This window comes from Phoenix dactylifera, chromosome 2 (genome assembly GCF_051530095.1).
Source record: "Phoenix dactylifera cultivar Ajwa chromosome 2, Ajwa_hap1_PhDact_Kaust_v1.1, whole genome shotgun sequence".
NCBI lineage: Eukaryota > Viridiplantae > Streptophyta > Magnoliopsida > Arecales > Arecaceae > Phoenix > Phoenix dactylifera.
The window spans coordinates 999325-1017854 of record NC_143191.1 but is presented as its reverse complement, the minus strand read 5'-3'; the positions used below and the strand labels follow the sequence as shown (position 1 = coordinate 1017854).

Sequence of the window (18530 nt, the reverse complement as noted above, 5' to 3'; positions counted from 1 at the left end):
ATGGTAAACACTATTATCAAGCATTATTTTAGTTAATTAATCAGTTTCATGGCCCTTCTTTTCGAGCAATTACTTTTATTTACTTTCATTTAAAAATTATATTAAATTAAAAAAGTTATTTACCTATTTTTATTAAATTTATATATCTTTGTTGAAATAGTATACTTGATAGCTATCTATTTCTATATCATTTTTTTAAATATTTTATATTTATTAAAAAAATTTATTATTAAAAAAAAGAGGCCTCATTCATTGGATTTGCCTTAGGCCCCCAAATGTATTGGGCCGCCCCTGTTCAAGGTATGGCAACAAAAAGATCAATTTAGGGCAATCAAGCGCCCGCTTCGCTCCGATCAGCTCGAGGATCTTTAGACCTCATATTTCTTATGTGCTCATTTCAAATTTACTTTGTCATATGCTCATTTGGGTATGGAAAATTCTCCGGAAAAATCCAAAATGGTAATAGCATCACCATGGTATCAACATAGGTTCAAAAATAACATTTTTAACTGCATGCAGAGAGAGAAAGAAAATATCAAAATATTATCTGATTCTGATCCATGGCCATGTGGTTTTGGCTTTTATGTACTCGCCAGCCAAGCATTCCGAGTGCCTCCAGAAACTGACCGCTTTGAACTCCCGGAAGGAGGAGATCAAAACGGCAACCCGAAACGTTCCTCACCGTTTCGGCGCCAAAACACCGTTATTAACGGAAGCGTTTTCTCTCCCGTCCTCCCACCCCTCTCTCCGCTTCCTCTCTCTCTCTCTCTCTCTCTCTCTCTCTCTCGATCCATCCATGGCGATCGACGAACCCGGTTCGGCGCCGACAGGCGAGAACTCGCTCGCATGCACGGTCACCTTCGGCCGGTCCAGCTTCGTCGGCCGGTCGCTGGTCTCTGCCCTCCTCAAATCCGGCCGCTGGACCGTCCGGATCGCGGACCCCCTCCCGCTTCCCGATCCCTCCGCCGACCCGCTCCTTTCCGGCTCGATCAGATCCGGCCGGGCCTCTTACTTCCAGGTCGGCCTCCGCGACAGCTCCCAGCTCCGTCCCGCCGTTGCCGGCTCCGTCGTCGTCTTCCACGTCGCCCCTCCCGCGGTTCTGTCGCCGCCGCCGCCGCCGTCGGACTTCTACCGTCTCTATACGGAGACCGTCCAGGGAGCCAAGAACCTTATCGCCGCCTGCCGGGCGTGCGGCGTACGGCGGCTCGTGCATACCGGCTCCGCCGACGTGGTCTTCGATGGGGTGCATGGGATCGATGGCGGCGATGAGTCGTTGCGCTATCCCGATAGGGTTTGTTTGGTGCCGTTTGATCGTTTGCGTTCTCTTGATTTCTTTCTTGAAAATTTAATGAATTGGTGGGTTTTGCGGTTGGTTTGATGCAGTTCGAGGGCGTTTTGAGTGAATTGATGGCGCAGGTGGAGATTTTGGTGTTGAATGCTAACGGGAGGGATGGGTTATCGACGTGTGTGTTGCGCCCCAGCAATCCGTTCGGGCCGGGAGATTCGAGTTTTCTGCCGTTTCTCGTGGCGGCAGCAAGATTAGGCCTTGCTAAGGTTTGGCAATTTTAATTATTTTTCTTTAATTCTGATGTGGTTGTTTTCTGATTGGGGTTTGATGTAATTTTGAAGGGAGAATTTTTTTTCCCCCTGGGGAATTGATTTGTTAGTTGAATGTTGTGTGATATAAACTTAGATGATTATTTTAGAGTCTGATACCTCTTATGCCCGTTTTGGTGCTTCTCTTAATGATGTTTGGCATGAGATGCACTGCTAATTTTAGATATGGTCGATATTATGTTATGTAAATCTGTAGTCTGAATGTTAATAATGATAATCCTTATCATCCACCACTCCGACACTAAGATAGTCTAGTAAATATTTTGCTGGACACAAGGTGTCGTCATGTGCTTCTTGTGCTGCATGTTATATAGCCCAAAGGAGAAAAACTTTACATACTTGAGAGGCTGGTAAATTTTCGAATGTTTAGGTACAGAATACGCGCACATATGATGAGCATGACAAAATTGAGAAAGATAAGGTAAATTTTCGTAGACGAGAAATGGTGAAGTTATATATGGGTTTATATGCAAAAAAAAACAGATTGACTAAACCGGTTAAATGAAACAAAGAATCGAAGGAAGTCTCAATGACAAGAGGGTACCAGATAGAATGGAATGGTTGGGATGGAGGGAGAGACCTGTAAAATCTTTGTACACTTTTTCCAAAATGGACGTGAAAAGGCCTATATTGACCGGGATCTAGCGCTTGTGCTTAGTTTTATTGGTTCTGCCTCTAGCATGCAAATATGATTATACTTGTGTACATCTCTCCTTGTTGAATGCATGTCTTATTTGTGTACTTTCATATAATTGAATATTAGGAATATTTGAACTTCATATAAGTAACCAAGAGGTTCTCATTTCAGTTCATCATAGGAACTGGTAAAAATATGTGTGACTTCACATATGTGGAAAACGTGGCCCATGCCAATATTTGTGCAGAGCAAGCTTTACGTTCAGAGTCAACCTCTGTTGCTGGAAAGGTGTTACTTCTGAGTATATTATAACATCACATGGTTTTTGCTACTTTTTTCTCTCTCTAAGCTGAGGTTCTATCCTTTGACACTTAAAATATTGCAGCCAATTTTTATAACTAATCATCAACCTGTGGAGCTTTGGGATTTTATCTCTAACATACTGGAAGGGTTGGGATATCAAAGGTAAGTCCTTTAGAGATTTATCCTTCACTTGTTCTTCTAGGATATTTGCAGTCCATCAAATAACTAATTTATGGTTTCTTTAAGAATAATCTTGCTTATACATGATTGTGCATAGGTAGACTTATTTCTGAATGTTGCAATCTTTTTTTTTCTTAATCTTGTGTTCATCAAACTAGAATAATTGAATGTTTAGAGGACTTTTTATGACTTTGAGGCAGGTACCTTGCAATCCCTTGGCAAAGTTCTTTGACTCAACAATGGTCTTGACTTAATGTTCAAAATTTTGAGTATAAAATTTAGTTGCATCAACCACTTCGAAATGAAAAGTGTATATACTGCATGCATGTATATGTATATTCAAGTGCATTTCTTATGTATGTGTGTATGAAAGCACAGTACTTTTTATGATTTTAAAGCTTGAAGGAAAGGTAATTGATGCTTTTATCTTGAGTCCTTTTTTCTTGGTATATGCTTACATTATTATGGTATTGAGTGCAGAAAGAGTTGGTGGTCAGGGAAGATAAGGTTTATTCAAGTGTTATACAAACAAGAGTTGAAAGCATGAGATATAATGTTGATATTTATCGGTGCACTGTCTTTCGTAGTTGGTAAATTTGATGCTAGGTATATTTTTGCTCTCCGAGTTGATAGGTATGGTGGCACAGAACACGATAATTAAGTTGGCCAAAGCATCGCCCGGTAGTTATGGCAAGTCAAAACTTGTAACAAAGAGGGAACTTACGTTGTAACACCATATGTTCATAACAACGTCATGCTTGCTTTTAGTACTCTAGGGGAAAAAATCTTGATCAAATCCCTATTTGCCCAATGGATTATTGAAGGTTAACAAATTTCTGACACTCTTCAAGGACCTCTTCTTTCCACTCAATTTGTTGGGAAACAACTGAAAATTCCATTAGCCTCTTGACTACAAAGAAGATTCCTTGTGAAGTAGCTAAATAGGTTCCTGCTAGTCATTGTCCCAATTGGTACTTAGTAGGAAAGTTTTAGGGTTTCTTAGTTTATTTGTTGGGCTCTGCTTTCAGGAAATTCATTCTCAGAGGCAATAACTACATTGTCCTCTTCTTCATGTACTTGTTAACCTGCAGCTTCTGATTTGAATACATTCAATCTTGAAAAACTTTGTACCTCTCACATAATTTATTTTGGTTTGTTTGATAAAAACCTTGTTTATGATTACTAGGGGTCTTTCCTTAAAAAATTTGCATGCTAATTAAAAGCCACCCTTGAGATGGTAGTTATTAAACAACATATTGGAGTATGACTTGTTGGCTGTAAACTTTAGAGACTGTTATTAGGTTGCTTTGAAATCTTTTTTGTGCATTATATTTTTACATTTAACTGTTTGGCGGTTTGGATTTCACAAAGTTCAATGCTAACCATTGCTTTTTCTTAAAAAAGCTAGGCTTTAACATATGATTCAAAGCTTGTATGACTGTAATTTTGCTGACCTCAAAATTACATATAGGGCCCATCCCATAATTTTTGACTCAAGGTATTGATTTTGGATTGAAACTTCCAAATGATATGAATATATTTAGCATGTTTCAACCTGACCATTGGTTTATATCAGTCTAGCAACTTGCAACCTGACCCAATCATTCAGACATAGCTTAACATACTAAAAAGAAGAGTAATCAATAAATCCCAGGTGCATAAAATCCTGTTGGAAACCTATATCAGACCTAACTCAACCTAATCCATGGGCATAAATCCTGAACAAGAATTCACTTTGATTTGTGTCAACTTGGACCAAACATGGCTAGATCCACATGCACTCTTAATTATGCATGTCAAATAAGATAGATAGGGGTGCAACCCTTAACCAACTCATGCCCAAATTTGCTAGGAATGGTTCTAATCTGGACTTGAATTCCCAACTGAGCTCAGTATAAGCATACTGAGCCGTACTCAACCATTTAATAGTAACCAATAGTTCGAAATGTTGGGCCTATACAGAAAAGTTAAATCCACCTGCATTCAATCAGTTGGATTAGATTCAGTGAAGCCTATCAAGTGAATGGTCCCGATCTAGGTCAGGATGAACCCCTAGCGTAAATGATAAACAACTTTGACAGGAAAATAGCAATATGGAAAACAAGGAAAGAAAAAGAAAGAGATCAGATGCCCCCCCCCCCCCCCCCCCCCCCCCAAAAAAAAAAAAAAAAAATAAAAATAAAAAAAAAATAAAAATAAAAATAAAGCAACAATCTTCCATCATCCTGTCTCCAACAAGACATCCAGAATTTTCCTTATAGGAATCCACATTACACCTGAAATCCTTTCTTTTTATTATGTTGTATTGTGCCAAATTCATGAGATCTAGTGTGTAGTTATAACATTTAAATATCGAACATAAGATCTCTTCTTGGTTAACAAAGATGTGCAACCAAACTTGTCCCAAATGAAGTTTTTGATATATTACGGCATTACTGAATTTATGGTTTTGTACTTCAATTTTTATTGTTCAGACACAAGATTATGGATAAGCATGACTTTGCTTGATGACGAAAGAGGAAAAATAAAAGGAATTTTGTTTGAATTCAAAAATTGTATACATTCAAACTGTACCTTGCAGTGATACAAGCATTTGACTTTTATGGTATCATATAGATAGCATTTACGGATGAAACTTTCTCATGCATGCATACATGCATTTCAACTTTCATTTCTGATAGTTGGAAAGGCATGGTCATTGCTGAAACTTGAACTCATCAAAAAAGGTGAGCACAGTTAAAGTTGTTATCTAAACTAAATATTTCTATCTATACCCCTTTTGATGTAACTTCCGTGTCCCATCACAAAGCACAGAAAGGCTCTTTAATCTTTTTGCCCTCTATATTTATGGAATGAATTTAGCTTGATTCTTTTCAGATGGAAATGATTATATACAATTAACAGCAGGCCTACAATTCATCTTCCTGTCAAGCTTGTCTTGCTTGTTGTTGTGCTAGCCAATAAAGTTCGCGAGAAGCTGGGCTTTGGCATACCATCCAATCCACTTTTTACTCCTGCAATCACTTACACTCTCTCATGCACAAGGACTTTCAATTGTTCTGCAGCTAAAAGGCTAATTGGATACTCGCCAATTATATCCTTGGAGGTGAGTATGCTTTCTGATTTTTCTTCTACTGCAAAATATTCATATGTGATTGTTTATTTCTTTGGGTTGTGTTCACTAATGTACTCTCAAATCATGCTATTACTGCCCAGTTAAGGAAGCAAGTGGGTGGGTGATGTTTTAGGCCCTGTTTGGCAGAGCTTTTGGAGGGCCCAAAAGCACTTTCTGGCCCTCCAAAAGCACTTTTAGGTGGACTAGGGGTGTTTGATAAAAAAATCGGAAAGTTGTTTTAGGCCAGAAAACTAAAACAACTTTTTAGGTGCAGCTTCTCCGAAAAAAGAGTTTTAGGCTCGTCAGGAAGCTGTTTTCATTTATAACATTTTCCTTTTTTATACCAAAATACTCATGATAAAATATAATAATTACAAATAATAATAATAATATATATAATGATAGTAATTATAATATTTTATACCTTTATTATTGTATTATACTATAAATATAATATTATATTACATTATATCATAATACATTGATATATTATGTTATATAATGTCAAATTATGTTATATATGGTTATACTATAGTATACAGTATTATATTACTATATTATAATAATATTATATTCCATTACAGTAATATTATACTATATTATATATTTTTGTATTAATATATATTATATTTTATTATGCTCTGTTGTATAATACTATGCAATATCCTTTATGGTCATTTTGTCATACCAAAAGTACTTTCTCAGTTTGTTTACCAAACACATATTAAAGTTTCACAACACTTTAGAAATGTAGTTATCAAATAGCAAATAGCTTTTTATAAAAGCTCTACTTCAAAAAGCTCTACTTTCGAAAGCTCTACTACCAACAGCTCTGCCAAACGAGGTCTTAGGCATTTCTTTCTTAAATACAAACAGATCAATCAAGCCTATCGCTGATTGCGCGTCCTGTCCCCCTCCTGACGTTTTCTTTTTTTATTTTATTTACTTCTTAGAACTTTTTAAAGGATGTGCACCAAAATGCCTAGTGCTTGGTCTAACTTACATATCCTTAGAAATATCACCTTTTGACAAAAATGCTTTAAATAATTTGTGGTCATTGATTTTGTGATGGTGACAAATTTTTGACCCTCTCATTTGATGAAATTTTTATACTTTTATATTTGATTGGTGCATTTACAGGATGGTGTTATGTCAACTCTGGAATCATTCTCGCAATTAGCTAAAGACTCGGCTTATTCAAGGAAGCGAGATTTTACCACCCCATCAAAAGCAGATAAACTGTTAGGAAGTGGAGTAGGTGGGACCAATAGCTTCATCTAAACATTCTTCTTTTCTGGGGGTGGATTACTGCTTGACTAATTTAAAATAAGAAAATAATGGAAAAGATCTAAGAATTACCTGAATTTAGCGGCGCAATTCTTTTTTAATTTTCTTCTGCTGTTGGTTTGGGACGTCACAGTGTGTCCTTTCATATGATGGCTGTGGATATCTGTTTTCAGTTCTTTAGTTAACTTCGAATTTTGTCGTATTGCAGTTGCTGATATATTGCTGTGGCGAGATGAAAGGAAGACATTTACATATCTCCTTTCATCTTATATGCTGTTTTACTGGTTCCTCCTTTCTGGAAGAACTTTTATCTCATCAACTGCCAAAATCCTATTGCTGGTTGCAGTCATTCTTTTTGTCCATGGCTTTGTACCTTCATCCATGTAGGTATCACTATTAACCTAATTCTGCATGGTGCTTTAGAAATAATATCTAGTAATAGTGGAATTATTTTATCATTCTTGTCCTAGATGCTAAGATGTGCAGTATCTTCCAGTTACCATTACATCTATTCATGAGGTTTAATGCATTGAGTTATTTGTCATTGTTTTATACTTTGTTAGGAAAGTCCAAGCCATCAGTAAAGTAACAGAGAGTGCTCTTACATTTGCCAATATGCTTAAAAAAACCTAACGGTGCTTAGTTCTTCTAGAGGCATCTTGTTAGTTATTTGTTTTCTGACTAATTTGAGATATGGAATTGCAAAGTTTTGTGATGGTGATGAGATATTGCAGAATTCAATCACTTAGGCGGTGTGGCAAAAAGAACCAGCAGACATTTGTCATTATTCAGTCAGCACCCACCCAACAGTACCACCTGCAAGTCAGAAAACGTCAATTTATTTGTACATAGCCCTGAACTAGCGAACCTGCTTGAATTCATGAAAACTTTCATGCCTATTTGACCCACTATTCCTGCACAATCCTCCCAAATCAATGAGATAATAAGCGAGAATCCCTGTTATCTCCACCATTGCTTTTGACTTCATCGTATATGACCTTCACCCTTTTACGCTTTCTTAACATGCTCTAGTTCTTCTTGTCTCCTAGTGGACCACCAAATTACAGAAGAATAAAAGATATATTTCTTCTATTCATCAGATCTAACCAGCCATGCAAACAATCTGTTGGTTAGGAGACTCTACAAGAAATTTACAAAGAAATCTTAATTGTATCCTGTTTGTAGCATTTTCTCTCCTGTGCAGGAAGGTTGACAATGGGGATCTGGTCAAGCATAAGGCCCTGTGTGCTTGACCTTTCAGACTGTAGGGGTAGATCCGAAACCAATGCATCTTCTCACCCCATTGCCAAATAGATGGCACTTCCTCCTCTAACAGCATTTCACACACCAGTGTTTTTGACCATCATATTATAACAACCTGTCAGCAGCAATAATAGATGACGTTGTGGACCTTCTTACATTTACATAGAACACGAGTGCATTTATTTAGTCATAAAAACAACTTAACATGTATCATCATAATTTGTGTAGGTTATTTTTATAGTTACTATAAATGCAATCTTTAGTTTATATCTGAGCCTGATCGATCTTTACTATTTCTAATAGCCCATAAAAATGGTACGCTTTTGTATATAATGTTGGCATCCTGAGTACAGCATTCTTTCTACAGGTTTGGTTTCAATCTGGAGAAGATGTCCTCATCTTACTTTCAAGTCTCAGAATCAACTGTGAGACAATCATTTATCACCATGGCATCTCTATGGAACAAAGTAGTTTCTGTGTTGAAGTTACTGGCCCAAGGCGATGACTGGAATGTTTTCTTCAAGGTTAGTGGAATGACCAGAATTTCTTGGCATGTACTTGTGATTACTTGCTTATTCCTGCTAGCTTGCATTTTAAAACTTCACCTTATACATTAGAGCATGAATTTTGCTTCTCCTTTAAAAGCATGCTTTGTATATGTATCAGAATCCCCATGTTGGGATGATCCAGAGGTAGGTCAACAGAATTGTGCAGAATCTGTTCGGTCTGACATTTGGTAGTTTGAATACTGAAAAATCATAAGTCAAATCAAACCTTTTTTATATTGCTATTGACAAATTTTTAATATGGATTGGTCAATTGAATTGGCAAGAAACCTCACTAGAGATCATTTTTGGTTTTTGGTATTTTGAATGTTATAGATGTGCAGAATGTCAAGTTATATAGCTTAACGTGGGTCTTGCAGCACACACATGAGAGAGAGAGAGGAGGAGGAGGAGGAGGAGGAGGAGGAGGAGGGGGGGGGGGGGGGTGCGAGACCTGTATCATTTTTTGTATGATCCTCTGGTTGCAACCTATATTTCCAAAATACGTTATCATTGTAACTTAATGTACCATAGATGTATTATTTCATGTTTATTTCAAAAATTTATGTTTCCATGTCCTCCAACCTACACTACCACCATCATCACATCCTCCTACTCCAATGTTCGTTACGTTTATCCTCCCTCGTCCTCAACCTCACCTTGCACCTACCACGAGTGCCCTCCTTCCTCTGCCTCCACCGTCCACCTATTTTATATGCTTTCATTTGTTGAAGGTGAATAGTGGAGGAAGTGGAGGGTTGAAAAAGGAGTTGGTTTGGTAGACTGTGAGTGTTGGTGAGATGAGTTGCAGGGAGCCATTTGCTAGCAGGGTGCCAGCCATGGTGAGGCGAAGCAGCTAGCTGAGGTGATTCATGGTATGGTGTCTGAAGGAGAGAAGTGGCATGGTTAGAAAGGGAAGAGGGAGAGGGAAGTGGGAATGGGGAATGCGCATGCTTCAATTTGCTAGATCTTCCTTGGTGCAATGGTTGTTGGAGCGCTAAGTTTAGCCCCTCTATCCTAGTAACAGTATATTAGCCCATCTTGCCTTTCATCCATCATGCACGGTCATGCATGGACTGAGATTGATGTCCACACACTCATTTGCCACCATTTGGGAATCCAGAGTGGCCGTGGACTCTGATCAGACAACCAAACCTCCAACTTCTACACCTTCACATGGAGTCATTGCCATTTTTGAGGGTTCTCAAAATGCTGTACTGCTAGAATTATATTACCACCACAGTAACTTGTATAAGTGTTATTTTATTACTTCTTTAAGATATGATTTTCTTCCATGTATATCAATTATTAGGCTAATTTCCTGTGCAAGGAGACAATGAATGTGGCAAATGTCTTGGTCAAGATTTTAATTTTTGACCAAAATTGATTTGTTTCAGCCGAATTTCAGCCAAGACTGAACCGAAACTGACTTTCACTTTCAAATTTTGATCAGTTTCAGTCAGTTTCAGCCAAAACTGGCCGGTTTTGGTCTAGTTTTGGTGGTTCTGACAGTTTCGGCAAGACTGGTTGAGACTAACAAAAAAATGTCACTTTTATATTTTATTTTGGCAATTCCAATAATGTTGGGGTTGTAACTTTACTATGTATGTAGATAAGCTGTATTTCAATTATTTTTCTTTATTGCTTCAATTAAAAGATGGGATAGATAATAAATATGATCTTTGACAAGCCAAGGACTCTAGGAAGATTCTTACTATAGCACTTTATAAAGACGATTGTGATTTGTGAACAAATAATTATGAGACATTTCACAACAATAATATCTTTTTTATATATAAAATAAACATGATGTTCTAAAATGGCATCCATTTGATTGAATACCCACTTGATCTAAAAAATATTTGAAAAAATGCCTATTCTAATAAAAAAAATAGAAGGGAAATGAATGCAATAGGCATTAAAAAGCTTCATAGTTTCTTAATATAATGACCTTTTGAATTAATTGAATGTCAGTATGTGAAGAATATATATGTCTATATGATGCTTAAATTCAATAATTTCAATTATATGCGGTATTAGTCTTGGCCTACAATTTGACAAACTTATGCAAACAGGGAACCTATATAACACAAAACACTGTAAACTGTGGCGTAACTTTTCTTGTTTTTTTTCTCTCTTCATTTTTTTCATTTTTTTCAATTTTTTTATTGATTTTTGATGGAAAATCCGAAACTTAGGGCAAAACTTCCAAAATCACTGAAACTGTAGAAACCGAGACTCTCTGGAGCCGGCTGAAACTGAAATCAAAACCAAGTCTTGGTCTCATGTCAATTTTGAAATATCTTGTTTGTTGAAACGATTCCTAAAAAAAATAAAAAGAAGGGTTTCCATTGTACTAAGGTAAGGATGCATTTTCAAACCTTGGTTTAAGTGTACTTGAATGTATTTGGTAACATTGATGTTATCATTTGTTAATTCATAACTAAATTGTTGCAGGCAGCTGGATTTTTATATGTGGTCAAGTTGCTTTTGCCTTTTCCACTGTCAGCATTGATTGGTGTTGGTAAGGATTCAAATTGAAGCTACCATTAATTTCCAAATACAGTCACTTTTTCAACATTGTCAGCTTTTTCACCCCTTTTTCCCATCAACGCAGGTTTGACATGCTTGTTTAGCCTCTTCATAATATATGAACAGTGCGAAGAGGAGGTTGACAAATTAGTATCAACTGCATCTGCTGGAATTAGGAAGTTGAAGGAAAGAATGGTAGCTAATCTACCTAGTTTCTTGGTGACGTATTTGCAAGAGTTAAAAAATTGAGGACAACTGCTTAGGGCCTTAAATAAAGCACCACGAAACTCCTTGACTTTCTGTTGGATATCCATTGATCAGCTCTGGGAAGTGTTCTTCATGTGAAAAAGGTATTCATAGAGTTATTAATTTAAGCATGTTATTAAGCATATTACAGGAGGTACCTGATAATCAGCTACTAGCTCATCATGCATGAGTTATTTGTCATTGTACACTTGATTCACAATATCAATGAGTTTCAACGTTACCACCTTTTGTGCATTCTTTGTCAACTTTAGGGTTGGTGGTCTCATGTCCCTTAAGAGTATAGCTTTTTCTGAGAACTAGGATAAGAGGAAGCCAGGTTGAAAACAGGTGATGGGATTTTAACCCAGTTTGCAGCTATCAACACCTAGTGACTTTACCAGCTTAGCCTGCTGGCGTCATCATCCTTCAGAGTATAGTTATTCGAATGCCGATGCAATATATGAGTGCTTACTTTTTCGCTTATATGAATTATTTTTTTGGACTAGTCTAATGTTGTCATATTAATTGTTTATTGATATCTAGATTCAGATAGGAAGGAAAAGCAGAAAAAGATCCTACTTTTTTTAAAAAACTAGTTTGTCACCTTGATGTCTGTTATTCATGGTGGAATATGTATAATGCCTACTACACCTTAGGAGAATATGGAAATGCTTTTAACTTCGGAGAACCTCAGCCTGTTAGTACGTTATTCTAATCATAAGTACAAGCCATATGGCCCATGTGATATTTAGTCAGCACTATTCTTCTATACTCGATGCTTTCTGTGACTGAAAAGAATTCTGGTGCACCTCTTTCAGGTCTCAAACTAATAAAGTTTGGCAGAAGGATTCTGAAATCGCCTGCAGGGATACTGCCAAATGTTGATCCACGTACTTCTCACTGTTCTGTCCTCGATATTGCCAATTGTAAATCAAACATTTTCATGACATTTTGTTTTGAATTTTTACCCCCTTTTGTCTTCTGGGATTACTGGAATTTGCATATTACCGAGCACAAGTCATTCTCGAGGCTGGCATATATCTTAAATCTACACAAATTTTAAGGATGTCTGTAGATGGATAAGTACCATTGCTAAAAATAGCTGCTTGTTGATAATCTATATGATTTTTTTTCTGGTATAATCATTCATTATTTTAGTTGTCTGCACCTCTTGTGCTGCAGGATATAGTATTCTGATATTATTTTACCATGGACCACTGCATCCCTGTGTCAAAGCTTGTCCTTCTCTCTCTCTCTCTCTCTCTCTTTCTAATTGCATTCTTTAAAAGCAAAAACAGAAGTCAAAGATTGCATAAGAGGAGAGGAGGGGCGATGGTTGCCCTTGATCATTAAGGTGCAAGCTTCTCTTTGTTTAAATTTTGAGGTAAAGCTAGTCCAGTTTTTAAATCGGAAATTTCTATTATCTGAAGATGCTCCCATTTTTCTCCAGTCCAATAGACCAGCAGACACTAGATGCCAATGTAATGTGATTCATCCATAATGCTAATATCTCTCTCTCTCTCTCTCTTTTAAGAATGCCTCTCTCCATTCTATTAAAAAAGAAACTAAAAAAAAGAGTAGCAGGAACATTTTAGATTAGAGATATTGGTGGAAATAAAGTATTATCATAACTCGGCGCCAGGTAGCAATTGCGAACGGTGGAATTCTCTCTTTCCATCTCCAAGCAAGAGTTCAAAAGTTCTCGCAATGAGTGCCACGCGTCATTTGACTTGTAAAGTACAACCAAACATCCCGATTATGAGAAATCGAGAATTTTGTTCGCGGGCCCCTTCTCTTCCGAGAATGAAAAAGATATGGGCAGGACTCCTTCGGAGTTCAAGTTTTATGAGATATATTCTGCACCTTTAATGCACCTCTCCGAAAAGAGGGTGCTTGAGATATGAGACTTGGAATGTGCCAGCTTATCAAGATGCTAATTAGAGTTCATGGCAGATGGACTGAGCCACATAGAGATCAAATTCTGCCTTCATTGTGTTGGGGAGTGAGAGGTATGTCAAAAAGAGAGAGAAGATTTCCTGAATCTAAAATAGGATGCCTTCTCAAATAGTATCTATTTTTAATTAGACATTTCACCATTACATAACTATGAGTGCATCATTGGACGTGCTTAAAGACGTAACATAAAGCAAATTTATGCAAAAAAAAGAAAAAACTTTCTCCTATGCTTAAGGTGAGGTATGAGGTGGTTTGCTCGCACTGTGGAGGTTCCTATGCTATAAGTTGATCAAACGAATTAAAATAGAAAGCTTGCAAGAAAATCAAATCATTAAAAAAACTCGCAAGATGTACCTTGGCCTATGGTTAAGCTGGGACGTAATAATTTACTAGTTTATAAATTCTACAAACTAGCAAAACTGCTCATCCATGGCTTGTTCGAAGATCTTCACCTGCCTCCTCTTTCCTCCTCTTTTGACATTCTTCCTTTTTTTTCTAGTCTTTGGGTTGTTGCTTGTGCCCCTCTGGTGTCTCCAAAGAAGTTGGTTAAAAGAGTCAAATTAGAAAGCCTGCAAGAAAATCAAGTTATATATATATATACTCATGCAAAGTACAATCTGGCATGTGGTTAAGATAAGATGTAATTATAGCTCATTTTTTAAAATTCTGCACACTAGGGAAGTGGTCCTCCATGGCTTGTTCAAAGATCTTGTCCCACCGCCTCTCCCCTGCTCCTATAGCATTCTACTTCTCTCTCATCTTTGGCTTGCGTGGTACTTCTCTATCACACTTTCTAACCCCTTGTGGGCTATCCCATGGGAAAGGAGGGGTTACCATATCAGAGTTGGATCAGGTTAGGAAAGGATTGTATTGGGCATGATCAGGCTTGATCGGGTGTAGTTGAACATGATAGGGTCTGATATGGTGAGATCGAGTGTGATTGGGTCTAGTCAGATAGGACTGTATCCCAAGGCTTGGTTTGAATTGGGTAAGATTAGGTTAGAGTAGGCGGTTAAGATCAAGATCAAGATGATTAGATGTGACTGGATACAATTGGATGCATTTGGATATGGCTTGGTTGGTTGAATTGGGTTGGAGTGGTGAGGATTAAGTTGAATAGGATTGGATCTGCTAGAAATGGGTTGAAGGGGCCAAGATTAGATAGGATTGGGTTGGATCGGATAATGTTTGTGTTGGGAGGGTCTATCCCCTCCCTCTAATGTTAGGATGAGTTCTCTTATATGGGGACTTGTAGTAATCTGAAATATCATTATTTTGGTTGCCAGAGTAAGATACCATATTTTGCCATAATTATCCAATGAAAGTTTCTCCTTTTTGCAATACCTAAGAAAACTTAGACATAGAATTAGAAGAATAGAAAATTTAATATAGCATGTCTCATCTAACTAACCTCCTTTTAATTTCTTAAAAAATCGAACATTTCTTCCTAAGCTTGCTCCTTTGCTATTGTTTTCCATTCTTAGCTATTGCTGGAATGATCGATTAAATGTTCGATGAATTTAAGATTTGCATTTCTATAACTAAATGAAGCAGTGGCTTTTATCAATACATTACTTTTGTATGGGTGTTTGGTTTTCAATTCATTTATTATTTTCATGCCTTTTTTTTTGGCTGAAACATGCATATCGTACATCATTTGTACGAATACACCTAGTAGAATCGGCAAACAAAAGGTTCCGAAATGCACTAGGCATCTCACCCTCTCCAACCCATAGGGTGCCTCTTGAGTGGCTTACTACATATGCCGCCACCCAGTCCGCCGCCCCGTTAGCCTCACGATATATATGCATAGCCTTAACTTTATGCATTCATTACATACCCACCACTCCCTCTTATTAGGGATAAATATTTGTTTTTTAGTTTGTCTTATTTTTTTAGATATGCTAGACCCAAAGACAATTTTGGGCTATGAAATACAGGTAGCTCTCCTTTGGCATCTCGTACTTTGTACAAATACAGATGGGATTCAATCTTCAGTATTTTCATATGTAGTTTTCATTTTAATGAAAATGCTAAATCGGTATGAGCTTGCATATTGAAATTATGGTAGCATAGTAGTAGTTTCTTTCTGTAACTTGCTTTATAAAACTTAATTTGTCTACATTATACCAATTTATCATTTATTATCTTTGGAGGGTGATCTTAAAGCAAAACAGGATAGCCATATATTATTTTATTTTAAAATCTTTGTAACACTATCATAACGTCACCTTCGTACTTTGCTTTTGCTTTAAAATAAGATGGCTTTGTTCCATAAACTATAGGCTTCTATTTGTTAATTGGTTCTTTAAATTTTAGTAGACATATCAATAACTAGAGCCAACACATACCTAGTTGGCAACACTTTTAACTAGAGTTCTTGCATTTACCAATGTTGTCATGGTTGCATGAATGCCTTTCCTTCAACTAATCCAATGAATGATAAGGAGCTTTTTGAGTTTTGTATCATCTAGATCTCAAAATCACATAAAGAAGAAAACGACTAACTAGAAACTGATGAAATCAATGATATATTTTCTTTGAGATTAGATTGTGATAGATGAAGGGGGAAGAGGGGGAGTGAGTGCATACTTTATTCATTTTGAAGCTTTTATTCTTTTTCTCCTTTTTTTTCTTCTTCTTTTTCTTTTTGGGAAATTGGAGCTTTTAATATTGCCACTTTGTTGTTCATTTTGTTACTCTGCAATGCAGTAAGTTTTCCATTCAAATCACTCATATAATTCCTTTCCATGGCACTATAAAGTTGTCTGTTTTTATTGCATCTCATTTTTTTTAATCAATCATTTTATGGTAGGAAAATCTTGAGAATTCCAAGTAAATTCCACTAGTTTTTAGCCTCATCATTGTATCATATATTGCTCCAATATAACATGCAATTCATTTGAGCACAAGTTCACTCTCTTCAAAAACTTGGTATCAAATCACGAGAGGAAATAGTAGTTTAAAAAGTCGAGATTTTTGATGTTTAGCCACCCCTTTATTAACCCATGGCAGACATGTTCTTCTTCTAAAAAAGTATGTAACATCTCATTTTTGGATTATTGGATAAAGCAAATCTTATTTTTCAACCAATAATCAGATATGGTTGATCATCAACTTTTCTTTTTCTTGGTTACAAGATTGTCATTGTTTTAACAATAGTGATATATTTTATATTTTTATTATTAAAATACAAACTCTTTAGAGAAAAGGAGATTAGTAAGTAAATTGTTTATCTAAATAGTTTGTGTTATAGTAGAGAAAAATTGAAGCATAATAATTGTTAAGCAAATGAGAATCATATCAATTTCTACATATCTTCTTAGGGAAAAAAAAGAGCTTGTCTTGGGATTAGCTTTGAAAAAGATTACTAACATGCCAAATCTCAAAAGTTCAAAGGGATTATGCACTTTCCAAAGAACTGAAATTTTTACGTAGTGTAACTGAAATTTTTAGTTTAGAAGATATATGAAATTTCAAGATTGTTTATTTTTTATATGCAAAGGAAGCTAATTTGATTGTGGACTAGTTCGCTAGAAAATGTTATTCGAGTAAATTTTTTTTTTTATAAGATCAAGATGTGAATATAGGTAATAGAGGGTGCTTTTTTTTGACCATAAAGATTTTTTTTTTCAAAGAATAATGTAAATGATAACTATGCCGGTACATACATAGGGACTGAATGTTTGAAAACTTCTTTACAATATTTTTACTTATCATTGTTAGAAACAAAGCTACAATATTTTTTTGGTATGGTAGCTAGATATTTTACAAAAGTCACAGAAGACTTGCTCCAGCTTGTCTCCTAATTTATGGCAAAAGATAACATTGCATTTTAAATAACTTTTGTATACCACAGCCATCGCTTAAGATAAGACCTTTTTGAATTGGATTTTCACTCTAATGAGATAAGATAAGATAGATTAAGTTCAAATTGTCTTTCCCAACCCTATTTCATGGAACACTAAAATCATTAGTATATTATTCATTTGTTACGATTTTCTTTTTTGTGATGCCATACGATTAAAAAAATCACAAAAAATGCATGTTTCTGGTGTTTTCTATTTTCATCTCTAATCTAGAGATCTTTGTTCTTTGATTGTTCAAAGAAATATTGTGTAGTAGGTGATGTAATTCTACCATCTAAGATCTTCAACATGTGATCACAGTACAAAGATATCATAAGGTGTTGAAACTATAAAATGATAAACCTTTCATCTCCTCATCAATTATAAGATTACGAAGATAACATATTCTTGCATCATGATTATCATCACATCTTTGCGATCCATTAAAATAATTTCTAACATTACAGTATCGTTTTGCTTTTAGAAGAGAAGTTACAAAGATTGATTGCAGAGGAAGGATTTGCTCGTAAAATTTTATTGAGTCCTCTAAATCAATCAAACCCGTATATGAGTAGATTTTCCATTCTTTTGCTTCCTTTCGATAAACCGAAGCAATGCATATCTAGCATGGAGAGAGAGAGTCTGGGACCTCTCATAGGGCGACAAACACGAATTTTTAAAAAACCTAACATTTAAGGAAAATAATCCTTCTATATTACATGTTAGAAATTGTCTCCCCCTTCCTATTCATAGATGGAATGTAAGACTTGTACCTTGTCCTAAGCAACACAGCTCAAGTTCACAAAATTAAATCCAATCACATATAATGATCATACAATAACCAACTCTCTACCTTGAGATAACCTAACCCATGACCTTGCTAAATATGGGTAGCACGTTCAATGTTTGTGCATAAACTCCACGAGCACTAAGCCGATGGTTCATCGAACCAAATTATAGCCACCAAGATGCTAGCACAGTTGGAACGGTCACCGGTGCAG

The 18530-nt window shown here is 36.2% G+C and overlaps 1 protein-coding gene across 4 annotated transcripts; it reads left to right on the top strand.

Annotated features, from left to right (window-relative positions):
* The first annotated feature begins 614 nt into the window (after window positions 1-614).
* LOC103706039 (3-beta hydroxysteroid dehydrogenase/isomerase family protein) lies at window positions 615-12867 on the top strand. 4 transcript variants are annotated; one of them, XM_008789994.4, is made up of 11 exons: window positions 615-1291; window positions 1384-1554; window positions 2426-2542; window positions 2640-2719; window positions 5642-5843; window positions 6993-7110; window positions 7348-7522; window positions 8770-8926; window positions 11405-11471; window positions 11565-11829; window positions 12544-12867. In XM_008789994.4, the coding sequence occupies exons 1-10, from the start codon at window positions 797-799 to the stop codon at window positions 11726-11728; spliced, it is 1746 nt and encodes a 581-aa protein (XP_008788216.3). In that variant the 5' UTR covers window positions 615-796; the 3' UTR covers window positions 11729-11829; window positions 12544-12867. The 4 variants fall into 4 exon arrangements, with proteins under 4 accessions (XP_008788216.3, XP_008788217.3, XP_088570953.1 ...); XM_008789995.4 differs by having other exon boundaries at window positions 617-1291; window positions 5645-5843; XM_088714827.1 differs by lacking the exon at window positions 6993-7110 and having other exon boundaries at window positions 617-1291; window positions 5645-5843; window positions 7348-7526.
* The last annotated feature ends 5663 nt before the right edge of the window (window positions 12868-18530 follow it).